The sequence below is a fragment of the Desmodus rotundus genome, chromosome 10 (genome assembly GCF_022682495.2).
Source record: "Desmodus rotundus isolate HL8 chromosome 10, HLdesRot8A.1, whole genome shotgun sequence".
In the NCBI taxonomy this organism is placed as follows: Eukaryota; Metazoa; Chordata; class Mammalia; order Chiroptera; family Phyllostomidae; genus Desmodus; species Desmodus rotundus.
The window spans coordinates 25,510,241-25,524,395 of NC_071396.1; the positions used below are offsets into that span (position 1 = coordinate 25,510,241).

At 47.3% G+C, this 14,155-nt stretch overlaps 1 protein-coding gene across 4 annotated transcripts in view; it reads left to right on the plus strand.

The window, feature by feature from the left end:
- GABRB3 (gamma-aminobutyric acid type A receptor subunit beta3) overlaps positions 1-14,155 on the plus strand; it is a 230,266-nt gene that overhangs the window by 201,627 nt on the left and 14,484 nt on the right. For all 4 annotated transcript variants that reach the window (XM_045196638.2, XM_053913233.1, XM_024561800.3 and 1 more), the window contains 3 exons: positions 3,000-3,082; positions 5,384-5,521; positions 12,011-12,163. In XM_045196638.2, the coding sequence (XP_045052573.1) occupies positions 3,000-3,082; positions 5,384-5,521; positions 12,011-12,163 (374 nt within the window). The remainder of the gene's footprint in view (positions 1-2,999; positions 3,083-5,383; positions 5,522-12,010; positions 12,164-14,155) is intronic.

Below are 14,155 nucleotides of genomic sequence, written 5' to 3' on the forward strand. Positions count from 1 at the left end.
TCAATGTGTGGTTGCCTCTTGTGCGCCCCATTCTGGGAACCTGGCCTACAACTCAGGCATGTGCCCTGACTGGGAATGGAACCAGTGGCCCTTTGGTTTGCAGGCCGGTGCTCAATCCACTGAACCACACCAGCGAGGGCCCCAGTGTTTGTTTTTTTTTTAATTATTGTTTTTGGTTTTAATTCTAATTTGTTGACTTGTATGTTGTTTGCTTTTGCTGTTCCTTTAATAAAGCCCAGTTCCATGCCCATTTTCTGCACTATACCATCACCTTCTCTTTGTTTTCAAAGCTTTGTCTCCTTCCCCTGCCTTAGGAAGGTTTTACATGTTTTCAGTCTCTTTTTCACTCTTAGCTTTGTCCCCAGATCAGTGGTAGCAACGTCATCTGGGCAATAACTGCAGACGCTCGCAGCCCTTCTGCTAAGAATCCGCATTTGAACAAGATCCCTCTGTGACGTGGGTGCCCATCCACGTCATGAAATGATTCTCAGCTGTGTCGGCTCCCCCGTCTGTCTGCAGCACAAGATTCCCATGAGCACCTGGGGCTGGGTGCCTTGCATCCTTTTCTTGGTTTTACTGTGTCTGCCCATCTGTCTTCCTCTCAGGCTGTTCTTTCCTTCTGTCCCTGCCTTTGTGTGGAAAACCGCATATTGCATTCATGCCTTTTGACAACCAGGCCTATACCTTCCAAATTTTTCAACATTCATTCTCTATGCTTCCATATTTTTCATAGAGTGCTTCTTTTTGTAGGCAGAATCTGTTTTTAAAATTTTTTTAGATTTGATTTATTTATTTTTAGAGAGAAGGGAAGGGAGGGAGAAAGTGAGGGAGAGAAACATCAATGTGTGGTTGCCTCTCGTGCACCCCCTACTGGAGGCCTGGCCTGCAAACCAGCCATGTGCTCTGATGGGGAGTTGAACCAACAGCACTTTGGTTCACAGGCCGGCACTCAATCCACTGAGCCACACCAGCCAGGGCTGCATGCAGAAATTTTATCCTCAGGTGGGACACATCCTTGGAGACAAAGTGGACCTTGGCTGCCTTCAGGTTCACGGTCACGTTGGAAGTTCAGCCCCTAGGCTGTAACTGCTATTCATTCAGGATATGCCCTCCTTTCTGACTGCAGGGTTAGCTGACTGGGCCATGAAGTCAGACCCAATCCATGCTACTGTGAATAGTCTTTGTTGTTGTTGTTAATACATTGATTTTAGAGAGAGGAAAGGAGAGGGAGAGAGAAAGAGAGAGAGAAAGATGAATTTGTTGTTCCATGTATTCATGCATTCATTGGTTGATTCTCATACATGCCCTGACCGGGGATCGAACCCTCAACCTTGGCATATGGGAACGATGCTCTAACTCACTAAGCTACCCGGCCAGGGCCCTGTGAATAGTGTTGAATGACAGCTTCTTCCACTCTGACACTTGACTTATATGCTGTGTGGATAGCTGCCTCTGGTCATCATGGTGATGAGTTGGGGAGGTGGGTGGTGTGCATTTGTCTGTTTGCATCCAACCACTTTCAAACGCGGAGTTGTAAAGCCATGGGAGGGGGGAGGGGGCGCTGGGAGGTCGGGGTAGGTGGCAGGGCCATTCTGCCTGGCTCACCACTCTTCTCCTCGCCTTTTGCAGGGGAGCTCACTGTGGGGAAAAAGATGTTCTGTGATCAACGCTGTAGGATGCAGGAGCCACACCTGGCTGCTAAGAACTTGAAACCTGGCTAGTGCACCAGAGACACTGGACTTTTAATGTTATTTCATTCAAATTAATTTAAACTTTAAATCTAGTCACATGTGGCTAGTGGCTACCTTTTTGGCTGTATATTATATATGTATAAGATCTCTGTAGATATTACAGTTTTCTCTCCCCTATTTGCTCTTCTTTCAAAACAAGAACCTCACTCCCCGAGCAGGGAGGAACACATTTCCTACTTTAAGGAAGGAGAGGGGGCAAGGAGGTAGGAGAGCGTACGCTTCAGGCTGCCTAAATCTGGTGTCTGTGTATGCCTTCTAGTTCCTTCGTCACTGTGACCAACCTACCTCCTCTTCCCAAGCCTCGGTTTGCTCATCTTCAAAATGGGAATAATAATAATAATAATAATAATAATAATAATAATACCCCTGTGGTGTGTCTCTTGTGGAATTGGTGCATGAATATTCAGGTGCCGAATACAGAGCTGAGCACAAAGCAAGCTCTCAACCACGGTCACGTCCAGTACAGATATGAGTACATTTGTCCTGAGGTGATACGTCCTCGGGTGGACATCCTTGCTAGTGTAGACAGAGTAGGCGGTGAACTTGACATTGCCAGGAGTGTTCTCTTTCTCTGTGCAGTTGATGGACCTATGGCATGGCAGAGGCTTAACTGGCCTTGGCCATGATGTAAATTCTTTCCATGGCTGCCACTGACCCCAAGGGAAGAGAATGCCACTCAATTTTGATTCCTAATCAAGTAGAAAGACAAATATTCTCTTGGAAGAGAGAGGTGATTTCATGGTGCAAAGCTCCCGAGTGTTAGGACCCAGCCTCACTGCCAAGTGTAACAACACAGGAAGAAGCAGAAGCTTGGCTCGGAGCCCGAAGGGCAGCCTGTGGACGGATGGCTACTGGAACCCATCACACGGAGAGCCAGGGAATTCAGTCCTAACCCAATCAGCTCTGTCACCATGCAGGAGTTTTCTCTGTCCTGTAAAGGTCAGAGAGCCACTAGAGCAGGAAGCAGACCAAAGATTGAAGATAAGAACTTCTTCAATCTTTCTGCGCCTTGATTTTCAAAAAGTCTACAAGACTCCGTGGACAATTGCATAGGATGTCAGCATTTTGTGTTGCTTTTCTTGACCAAGCTTGGCCTACCGTACGCCGAAAACGTACTCAGTATACATCATTATGTGGAGTCAGTGTACTTGGGAGAAGGGGTCCTACTCATAGCTCACGTGGAAGCAGGGTTCTTGCTACGCTTCTCATCCCGTCTTTGTCTCTGCCCCGCCCCGCTGTGCGTTCCAGAATCACCACGACCGCGGCATGCATGATGGACCTGAGGAGGTACCCCTTGGACGAGCAGAACTGCACCCTAGAAATCGAAAGCTGTGCGTATCGCTATTTCTTTCCTTCATCCGCCTTGTATTTTAGGCCATCTTGTCATTCTTCGACATTTTGGCCAAGGCCTATATCATTTTCTTGACATAGTTTTTAAGTATCTTAAAGATAAAAGGTTTAAGCTTTCACTCTGCAATAAAAGAGGTCCCCATTACGCCCCGGCTCATGGGGCTGAGTTGGTTGGAGCATTGTCCTGTGCACTAAAAGGCTGAGTGTTCGGTTCCGGGTCAGGACACATACCTAGGTTGCAGGTTCAATTCCCGGTCAGGGTGCATACGGGAGGCAGCCAATTGTCTCACATCAATGTTTCTCTCTCTCTCTCTCTCTCTCCCCCCTCCCTCCCTCCTTCCCTCCCCCCTCCCTCCCTCCTTCCCTCCCCTTCCCTCCTCCTCTCTCTAAAACCAATAAACATAAAAAACAAGAGTTCTTCATTCTCATCTGATTAAGAGAGTCTCACAAGGACCGCCCATCTTGGGCATCTCCATGAGGAGAGAGCAAACACTGAGACGATTTTGTCACAATACGCTTTGTCACGCATGAGTGGCTGCCCCCCTGGAATCCTGGGCCGTTGGAGTAAAACTCATTTTCCATCAGGAGCTCAGCTTTACAAGCACACTGTTGCTGCATCTCGGCCATTTCTTTGCTTTTGGAGAGTATTCAGCTGCGAGGCCGGCATGTCAGCGTGGAGTGCTCCCGTGTGAGGGGCCAGGGCTGCGTCTGTGTTAGCGAACAGGCACGCGTCCCCCCTGCTCCCTGAGCTCCGTGTCCGGGCAGATGTGGAGGGCACTACTGTTGTTAGTAATCCCAGACAACCATGGACTGGTTTACAATTAGTCTCCATTGCATTTCGGCTTGTCAGTCTTTGTATTGATGATTTCTTTTTTTTTTCCTGGTGGATGGCAAATGAGCGACTTGCTGATGTCTCTTGGTGCTTTATGGTGGGCAGTTAATGTCTTTGGAAGTTAGCTTGGTGTCTAGGGTTCAGATCCTCGTGGAGCCGGCCCCACAGTGCCCCTGGCTTCCACGCCATGTCTGTGTCATGGTTTCTGAGAACGGTGCTTTTGGAAGGCGAGGCATGTGGGATCAGGGCCGCGATCCATAATGGAATCGTCTGGGGGAATTCAGTGTGGAGGACAGATGCTCGTGGGAAAGACAATAGTCACCCAATAGAGGAAGGACGACCCTGGGAAGTTAAGTGGCTTCTGTGTGGCGGGAGGGCACAGCAGCAGCCCTCGAGCTGATGAGTTTAAAGAAGGCGAATTTGTGGGCCAGGTAAGAAAGCAGCTTCCATTGCAACTGCGAACAGACTGGGAGTGGGCTGGAAGGAGTAGATTCAGTGACTGCGATGCTGGAGCTGAGGTGGAGGATGGGCAGGAAGGTCCATAGTAAAAGGGATTGATTTCCTCAGCTTGTGTGAGGCCAGCCACCCCCTAGCTTGGGGCTATTTGTCACTCATCAGATATTGCGTGTCTGCCTTTTGCTCAGTATATATGGGCCGATCACAGAGTCCTTTATAGTGGCAAGGATTTTTCTCCATGTGTGCTCTGCAATTTTCTGATAAAATTGACCTCATTCTCCAGAAGACCCCTGTGGGTGACAAGTGACATCAGGCTTTACCCTATTTATACTCATTCTCCAGAAGCACCGAATGTGGGCGCTGTGTCAGAAGTGGGGGGTGGAGTTCTACTCCACTAATGGCCGCTCCAAATGACACTTTGTACCAATCTCCGAGGGCCAAGGGAGTCCCAACAAAAGGCATTTCTAAGGATGGCCACCTCACGGAACCATCCACAAATGCCAAGAACACTACTTTTGCTCGGAAAGTTTCTCATGCTACCCAACATCGATTGGTTAAATTCACCCTCAGTGTTTTAGCTCTTTATGCAAGGATATATTTTATTGATTGTAGAAAGAGGAAGGGAGAGAGAGAAACATCGATGTGAGAGAGAAACATCGATCAATTGCTTCCTGTATGCTCCCCGACAAGGAATCGAACCCACAACCTAAGTATGGCCCTGACTGGGAATCGAACCTGCAACCTTTAGTGTATAGGTTGACACTCCAACCAACTGAGCCGCCTGGCCAGGGCAACATCAGCATGTTTTAAATCAACACAGAGCTATTTGAAAGTTAGTTCTTTGAAGACCTTCTCAAAAATTAGCACATCAAACAAATCTATCAAAATATGGGTGAGCTCTTCCTTCCCTTTCCCTTGCGAAAGCGTCTTGAACCTGCGCATAGACTAGATGACACTTCATTTCCGCCCTGTCCCTGCTTCTCTCTCCTGGCAGACGGCTACACCACAGACGACATCGAATTTTACTGGCGCGGTGGCGATAAGGCGGTCACCGGAGTGGAGAGGATCGAGCTCCCTCAGTTCTCCATCGTGGAACATCGTTTGGTCTCGAGGAATGTCGTCTTCGCCACAGGTGAGTCCTGCATCCATTCCTGTGCCCTGGGGACACTGGCTGCCTGGACCGTGCTGGTCCCCTTATGAAACACCCTGCAAGGGACTCCCACCACTGGGCCATCCGTCACAGTGCTGGCATCAATAATTTGTCGTGTCAGGTGCCCCTTTTCTCTGCCTCCGAAGGAGACTGGTGAGCTTTGACGGGTAGAAGGTCTCTGGACAACGAGATGCTCCCTGGGGCGGGTTATTGAGAAGTTCAATGACTAAGGGTGAACTCAATCAACCTGCATTTGGTAACATAAGCTACCACTCATTCTGGGGGGACCGGAGGCCACCCCTGGCCTTGGAGGCAGGAAGGAAGGAAGGGGAGAGAGAGAAGGACCTGAGGAGGTGGTTGCTGTTCTCCCGGAAGTCAAAGACTTCTCCCCACTTCTGGGCTAGAAGTCAGCCTTGGTGGTCCAGGAACTTGAACTTGGACCACCCTCAGTTAGACTCTTTAAACACATTCATCTGCTGCTAATACGATTGGGTTACAGCCACCCCGGCCTGGGGTTCATTGCCATCTTTGTTTCGGCCGTCCAAAGACCAAGAAGGTATGGGCTCTCCTTTTCTGTTCTTGCCGAGGTTTTATTAAATTCCAGTTACCTGTATTTCCCACAGACCCTGGGCTTGGATGCTCAGGGACCGAGAAGCTGGCACTTCCCACCCCCGCTTCCTTCTGTCATTATAGCTCAAACAAGACCCAGTGGGGGCGGGGCATTAGCGCCAATTCACAAAGCATACCTTTAAAATATGCGCGATGGTGAAACTCTTAGATTACACAACCTTGCTCCCAGAAGGCTTCGTAGAGGAAGGGAAAGGAGAGGAAGAGGGGCCTGGCATTGATCGAGAGCGTATTTTGGTCCAGAGAATGTATTCGGTCCTTGATATAAAGTACAGGTAGTCAGTATTCTTTGTAACAGATTTATTGAGATATCATTTACATACCCTACCCTTTACCCACTTAAAGTGTGCGATTCTGTGTTTTCCGTTTGGTTACAGAGGGGTGTGACCACGACCACCATCAATTTCAGAATATTTTCAGCACCCCCCCAAAAAATCCCTGTACCCATTAGCGATTGCTCTCCCCCAGCCTGCACCCCCTAACCCTGGGCAACTACTGATCTAATTCTGTTTGTATGGATTTGCCTGTTCTGTAGATTTCATATCAGCGGAACCAGGCATTGTGTGGGGGTGGGGACAGGGGGGTGCTTTGTGACTGGCTTCTCTCACTTAGCATGATGTTTTCAAGGCTCATCCATGTTGCAGCCTGCATCACTACTTCATTTCTTTTTTATTGCTGCATAATATTCCATTGTATACACATAGCCTATGTTGTTTAACCATCTGTGGGTTGATGAACATGAGTCTGTTTGCAGCCCTTGGCTATTAGGAATAAGGCCGCTGTGAGCATTCACGTACAGGTTTTTCTGTGGCTATGTTGTAGTTTCTCTTAGGCATGTACTTAGGATTGGAATTGCTGGGTCATATGGCGTCTATGTTTAACCTTTTCAGGAACCGCCAAACCGTTTCCCAGCCATTGGACACGCCCACAAGCAGTGTGGGAGGCTTCCAGTTTCTCCACATCTTCACCAACACTTGTTATTGTCTATCTTTTTTTTAATCTTCACTGGAGGACATGTTTTCATTGCTTTTGGGGAGATAAGAAGAGAGGGAGAAGGATAGAGAGAGAGAAACATCGATTCGAGAAACATCCCCCTGGTTGACTTATTTGCCTTCCGTACGTGCCCCAACTGGGGACCAAACCCACAACCTGGGAATTAAACCCCCAGCCTTTGGGTCTACGGGATGATGCTCCAACCAGGGCTGTTTGACTGTGACCACCCTAGTGAGGCTGAAATGGTACCTCACTGTGGCTGCGATGGGCGTTCCCTACTGCGTAATGATGTTGAAGTATCTTTTCATGGGCTTTTTGGATACTTCTCTTATCTTCGCTGGAAATGTCTATTCCGATGCTCATCCCTTTGTGGATTGGACTGTCTGTGATTTTTAAACCTTCTTTCTGTATTCTACAGCCAGTTTCCTTATCGGATACACAATTTGCAAATATTTTCTCCCATCCTGCAGGTTGCCTTTTCACGCTCTTGCAGAATAATAGCTTGTAATTTTGATGAAGGGCCCTTTATCTATTTTTTTCCACCCATGATATTCTTGTCCTGATTTCATACATGAGGATATTTCCGAAACAATATCCCAAATCAATCCCGAGGGTGAACTTGAATGGGTCCAATGCCCCTGCTGTTTGCTCCAGAGTCACGTGGTACAACCTGCAGGTTTTACTGTGAGAACCGGAAAGAGAATCATCCCTGACTCAGACAACCTGTGAAAAATCTTCTGAGCTCCAGCCCTGTTTTACCTCTTCTCTCTATGCTGTTTTATATACCTCTTTTTCATCGTGGATTTTTTGGGAACGTGTAATAACTAAGATGACTATTAATAAGAGTGAGAAAAGAATTTGGGATTGTATTATAAAGTAAAAAGGTAGATTATAGTCCTGGCTGGTGGCTCAGTTGGTTGGAGCTTTGTCCCATACGCCAAAAGGTTGTGAGTTCGATCCCCAGTCAGGGCGCATACCGAGGTTGTGGGGTCCGATCACTGGTCATGGCGTGTAAAGGAGGCAACCGATCAATGTTTCTCTCTCCCATCCGTATTTCTCTCCCTCCCTTCTCTCTGTAAAACCAATGAACACATCCTCGAGTGAGGATTTTCTTAAAAAGGCAGATCGTAAATGAATGAGGCAGCATGCTACAAACCCCAGAGTACCACTGAGAGCTCACGGAGCTTCTTAGGCGCTGCTGGGAGAGCCGCCCACGGGGCTGCCTTGAAGGGGGAGCCACGCGTGTATATAGGTCAGCTCTGCAGTTGCGAAAATATCAGCTCATTATTACTTTATAGGTACATCTGAGTGCCTCTTACCCCTCCACAAAGGTGATAGGATGCTCTCTGCCTGCATCTTTATGAGTTCTTCAACGACGTTAATGCCTTAGAGAGCAATATTCATTTATGCTGGATTAGAGGCCTGGAGCCCGGTTTTTGGCCACGACTTCTAGTGCATCTGGGGAGAAAGCGTTGGACTCAGCATCTTCCGCTGCGAACGCTGCGAGGAATTTGGAATGACGCCCTGGTGCTCAGGGACTGTCCCTGTCCCCGTCTGTTGGCTCAGCAGCTGCTCAGAAACTGGACCGCATCTGCATCGGCATGCAGGCTGCGGGGCTTCTGTGCCTTTCTGCTGTCGTTGGAACGCTTCTGTGGCTCTTTTGAAGGGTGTGTCTTGGGACAGCCGACTCACCACTTTTGGACTCTAAATGATGAGCCGCTAGCTGGGAGCATTGGGGAGTTCCGCCCATAGACACAGCAGACAAGATGGGATTCTTTTAACAATGCAACAAAAAGGCTTTTCTAGGCTCATTCAGTGGCGAAAGGCTTTGCTCAGAACAAGTGTTGATGTCACTGAGAATTCTGGATTTATTCTGAGGTCTCTAGCTCAGGGTATCTTGAAGCACAGATGTTTTTGAGGTAGCCAATGATGGCTTCCGCATTTAGCTAGGCATTACGGCATATGAAAAATCCATTATTTCACCAACACTGCCTTGGGGACTGACTGACTTACCAAGAAAGATCTTACCTTGGTAAATAGTAATAATTGTCGTTTTAATGAGAAGAACATAACTCAAAAGGAGAATCACTTCCATTTGGAGGGAAGAAGAAAGGACAGGAGTTGTGGCGAGCGACCAAAGCCTTGGAGGGCAGATAAGGGGAGACATTTCTTAAGGAGGGAAGAGGGGGTGTGAGTCAGCAGAAGCAGGAAACGTGGACAATGACTTTGAGGCAGTGGGGACGCTCTTTGGCTAGAAAATGTGCTGAATGCAGACACCGCGGTGGAATATGAAATTGAAGTTATTTTGGAAAACATTTTACAGAAACTGAAATTCCTGGATGAGTGTTGGCCCTTTCTGGGAAGCACTGGACCAAAATATTTTGAACTGGGGATGGCAAGGGGTGTGTGCTGGGGTCCTGGAAGGTGTGGAAGGAGCTGACCGCCTGGGAATCTGGAGATGGCCACGCCCACAACGAGGCTCCGCCCAGATCAGTGGCGCAGCCTGTCAGTCACCTGCCTACGCGTGGAATATAAATCACAGAACGTGGCAGATCTCAGTCAAGGAGGCTTTGTTCCACGGATGGTGTTGGAGTAATTGCTGAGCTGATTATAGAACAAAAATCAATGCGCACGTTCACTTGATAGCAAACACTAAAATATTTGCCAACTCTCAAAATAGGTTTTTGGTAGTTAGGTCTCTATTGTGAACTTGCTTAAGCCCAAAAGGAAGCTTGAAAAATAACAACAACAAAAAATGGAATGATAGATTCAACCACATACAAAAATTTAAGTATTTATGTATCTTCCACTCAAACCATTATAAGTTCTGAAACGAACAACTGGGGAAATTTTTACACAGAATAGAAACAAGGGCTGGTATTGAAAGTACTTAAGTGAGTACAGGAAGAACAGCAAGAGAGAAGGAAAATGAGTAACTAGTGTAATCAGATCATGTATGAGATTAAATACAGAGGAAAAACAGACATTTAGGAAGTATTCAACCAGAATATTCATTCAGGGAGAGGACGGATTTTTCCCATGGAAATTAACAGAAGTTCTTTTTAAGAAATACATGTGATATTGTGAAGTTTACCGGGTGGGATAGGCCCTTCTGTGAAGTGCGCACAGAGGACTGTACGCAGATGTGATTTTTTCTCAAAATAATTTGGCAATACATACGAAGAGCCTTGAACATTGGCTTAGTAATTCCTCCTTGGCATATTCATCCAAAGGAAATAAGTCTAAATAAAGCAAAAAGCAGTCTACTCGACAATATTCTTAAGAGTATTATGTATAATCGTATAACACTGGAAATAACCTAAACTTGCAACATTGAGAGAAATGTGTGTATAACCTATAGAAGACATATGTACATATTGATATATATGTAATGTATATACAGACATGTACACATTTAGAGAACTTTGAATTACAATGTGTTTACAAATAACGTGCAATAAGTGTGAAACATTTTTGTTAGGATGACAGTATGATGTATGCATTTGATCAGAGCCATGTAAGGAAACCACACGCACACAGGTGTACACACACGGGCTCACACCCACGGACTCACGCACACACCTGGGCTAGAGGAAAATTCCCCGGTGACCAGCCCTGAAGTGCTGGGTGTCTCCAGTGATTTCGTGTTACCTTCACGTCATTCTGGCTGAAAATGAGGTTGTTGCTAAGGCAGGAGCGTGGAGCTAACAGTCATCTTCTGCACAGAAGTCGTTGACACTTGAGTGTATCAGACGGCCAAAGAAAAGAACAGGAAGACAGCCGCAGAAAGGGCCATGCGGTGAAGTTGGGGACGTGCATATAGGTGGGGGCAGGAGAAGAGGGGACTGCCAGGCTTGGGTGGGAAGGCAAGGTCTCCTGCGCTTAGGGTCAGCAACGTCAGGCAGAGAGCTCCATCCCGACAGGGAGTGCGGGAGGCAGAGGCTGGGAAGCTGATTCGAAGAGCCCATTAGGTTTTCACTGGTTGACCTTGAATGGGCTCCGTTAGAGTTCTGAGGAGCTGAGAGGCTCAGTCTGGGTAAAGTGCACTATTGAAGCAGGCAGGAGGAGGTGCAGGCTCAACTTGCCTTGCTCCAAGGAGAACAAATCCAACAGGGAAGGCCGATGCAAAAGTCAATGTGGTACCATCTGGGGACTTGCTCCCCACGCCCCAGTGGCAGTGCTCGTTGGTTCCCAGGGACACACGTGCACGTTGGCACTGGGGCTTGCACACCAGGGAGCTGACGAAGCGCTTCTCCCCAGGTGGCCCTCCACACCAGTGTGTGGCTGGAGCGGAGCATGTCAGCGTAGCCGCTGCCTTCTGCGATGCTGGACCAGCTTCTGGGCACCCCACCCAGCTCTTAGGGTGCCGCTGAGTGATCCCGGTCAGTCCAGCATCAGTGCCTCAACACCTGTTTGCAGTCACACATCTGTGTACCTGCCACTCTGGATGGGCCGCTAGGGGACAACTCGTAAAAGCCATTTGGCTCCATAGGACCTTGAGCCAAGTGTCCCTATCCATTCAGAAAACAGGACAGCGATTCATTGAAAAATAAATATTTGCCTTGATGTGTGTTTGAAGCTACAAACCCTTCCAAAGTTTGCCAGGGGTAGCCCTCAGCCGAGCGTCCTGCCGTAGTAGCCTGTGGTCACCCTTACCTTATAAATAGACTGGAAGGCGTTCCCCACCCAGCTCTGCCCCCAACACCGGCAGGCAGGCAGAAGGCAATGGTACCGCCAGGGACCACGCCTCGGTTCACAGGCTTCTCAAATGTGCACCATGGACCCACGGAAGTCAAGGCAAACGCATGTCTGCCGTGCGTCCCGGGCAATAATTTCTATCTGTTTCTGCAGGTGCCTACCCTCGGCTGTCACTGAGCTTTCGGTTGAAGAGGAACATTGGGTACTTCATTCTGCAGACGTACATGCCCTCGATACTCATCACCATCCTCTCGTGGGTGTCCTTCTGGATCAATTACGATGCATCTGCGGCTAGAGTTGCCCTTGGTACGTGCAGTTTGAAAGGGAGACCCAAACCGGAAGGCACTATGTTAGGGCATCAGGGAGTTCAAAGGGCACAGTTCAACGACTGTGTCCATTGCAACACCAGGCTAACCCGCAGCGCCACTTTGCATCCCGAAGCACTCATTTCATGCACGATTGCTTTGATGTGCTGTTAATTTAATTATCAGGCTCCGATGTGAATTTGCATGCCCACGCCAGGGAAAATAGGCTCGCTCCATATTTGCATAATAAAACTATTTCTGACAGCAAGTTTAAAGCAAGGATTAGCATCTCCTGTTCAGGGTAGTTCTGTGGCCCGGAAAGGAGACACAGTTCATTGGGCATTTTTCTTCTTTTGTTAAGTCAGAAAAATAGTCGAATATGATAGCATGTCATTGGAATTACACAATTTAATGAGCATTAACATACATGATTTGATTCTGGGGGATTCCCGAGAGCTCTGGTGATCTTTTCTGGCCACTGATTGATCATTTGACAATTATCAGCTGTTGTACAATAAATAAAATAAAGTTCCCATGTTATTCCTCATACATATGGATGATTGGGGGGGAAGGCTTATATTTCCAGAAAGATTATCCTCTACTCAGCTCATGATTATGAAAACGCATGGACAAAGTAAACATTCAAATATATTTTAGGTCAATTCAGAGCTGAAAGCAAATATTATAGTCCCTCACTTCTTTTGGGGGGGGTGATTTTAATTCCTGGAAGTAGAATTATCGATATTACTTTTTAAAACTGATTGAAACCAATGAACCCATTTGCTGTGATAAGTTAGCTTCCGAAGAAATATGAAAATTCAGGGTTCCAGCTTTCCCTCTTTCTTCCTTTTGCTGTTTACCACCTTCTCCCAGGATTTAAATGGGTTAAGCTTTTTTTCCAGGAGATTGTGTGTGCTTGTGTGCAAGTGAGTGTGCCGCTTTAGATGCACAGGCATGTGATTTGCACTGTCAGATTCAAGATTAAGTGTTTGCCCTGGCCAGGTATTGTCCTGATCCACCAAGGTCATGGGTTCGATTCCCCATCAGGGCACATACAAGAAACAACCAATGAGTGCATCAGTAAGGGGAACAGCAAATAGATGTTCTCTCTCTCTCTCTCTCCCCTCCTTTCTCTCTCTCTCAAATTAATTAAAAATTTTATTTAAAAAGATTAGATATTTTTCTCGTGAAACACACATGGTGATGGTTTCAGACACTCAGGTAGCTGTTTCTAAAGATGTTAGTTGAATTTGAAAGCCACTTTGTTAGGTGATTGGAAAAGCAGATGTGGCACATACATGATAGAACACCACTGAGCCACGAGAAAAGATGGCATAATGCCGTTTGCGACACCACGGACGGACCTTGAGGATATCATGCTAAGCGAAATGAGTCAGTCAGAAAAACTTAAGAACCATATGATTTCACTCAGATGTTGGGTGTAAAACTGAAAGCAACACACGAAAAACCTAGAAAAGCAAACAAACATGGACTCATGTTTGACATGAGTGACATGTTTGACAAAAACTCGTGGACACAGACAACCATGTGGTGGCGACCGGAGGGAAGGCGGCGGGTAGGAAGGTGGGGGTAAAGGCTGAAGGGGCGAAATACCTGGCGAGGAAAGAAGATTCGACTTTGGGTGGCGGGCACACGGTTTGATATACAGATGATGCATCATAGAAACGTGTACTTGAAACCTGTGTGATCTTATTAACCTAGGTCACCCCAATAAATTTAATTAAAAAAAACACTTGGAGAAGAAAACATCGAAGAATTGAACATGATGTACTAACTGTTATACACAGGGGTGCGGCACAAATAACGCCCCCTTCTTACTACAGAATCGTGAGCCTGTCACCCCCGTAACAGAACGAGATCCCACTGAAGCACACCATGGGACACTGTAGGTGAAATGTTCCAACTGCTGTCCCCGTCACGTGAGACATTCACGTACCCTACCGACCGCACTCCACGGCCTTACTTCTGCTGG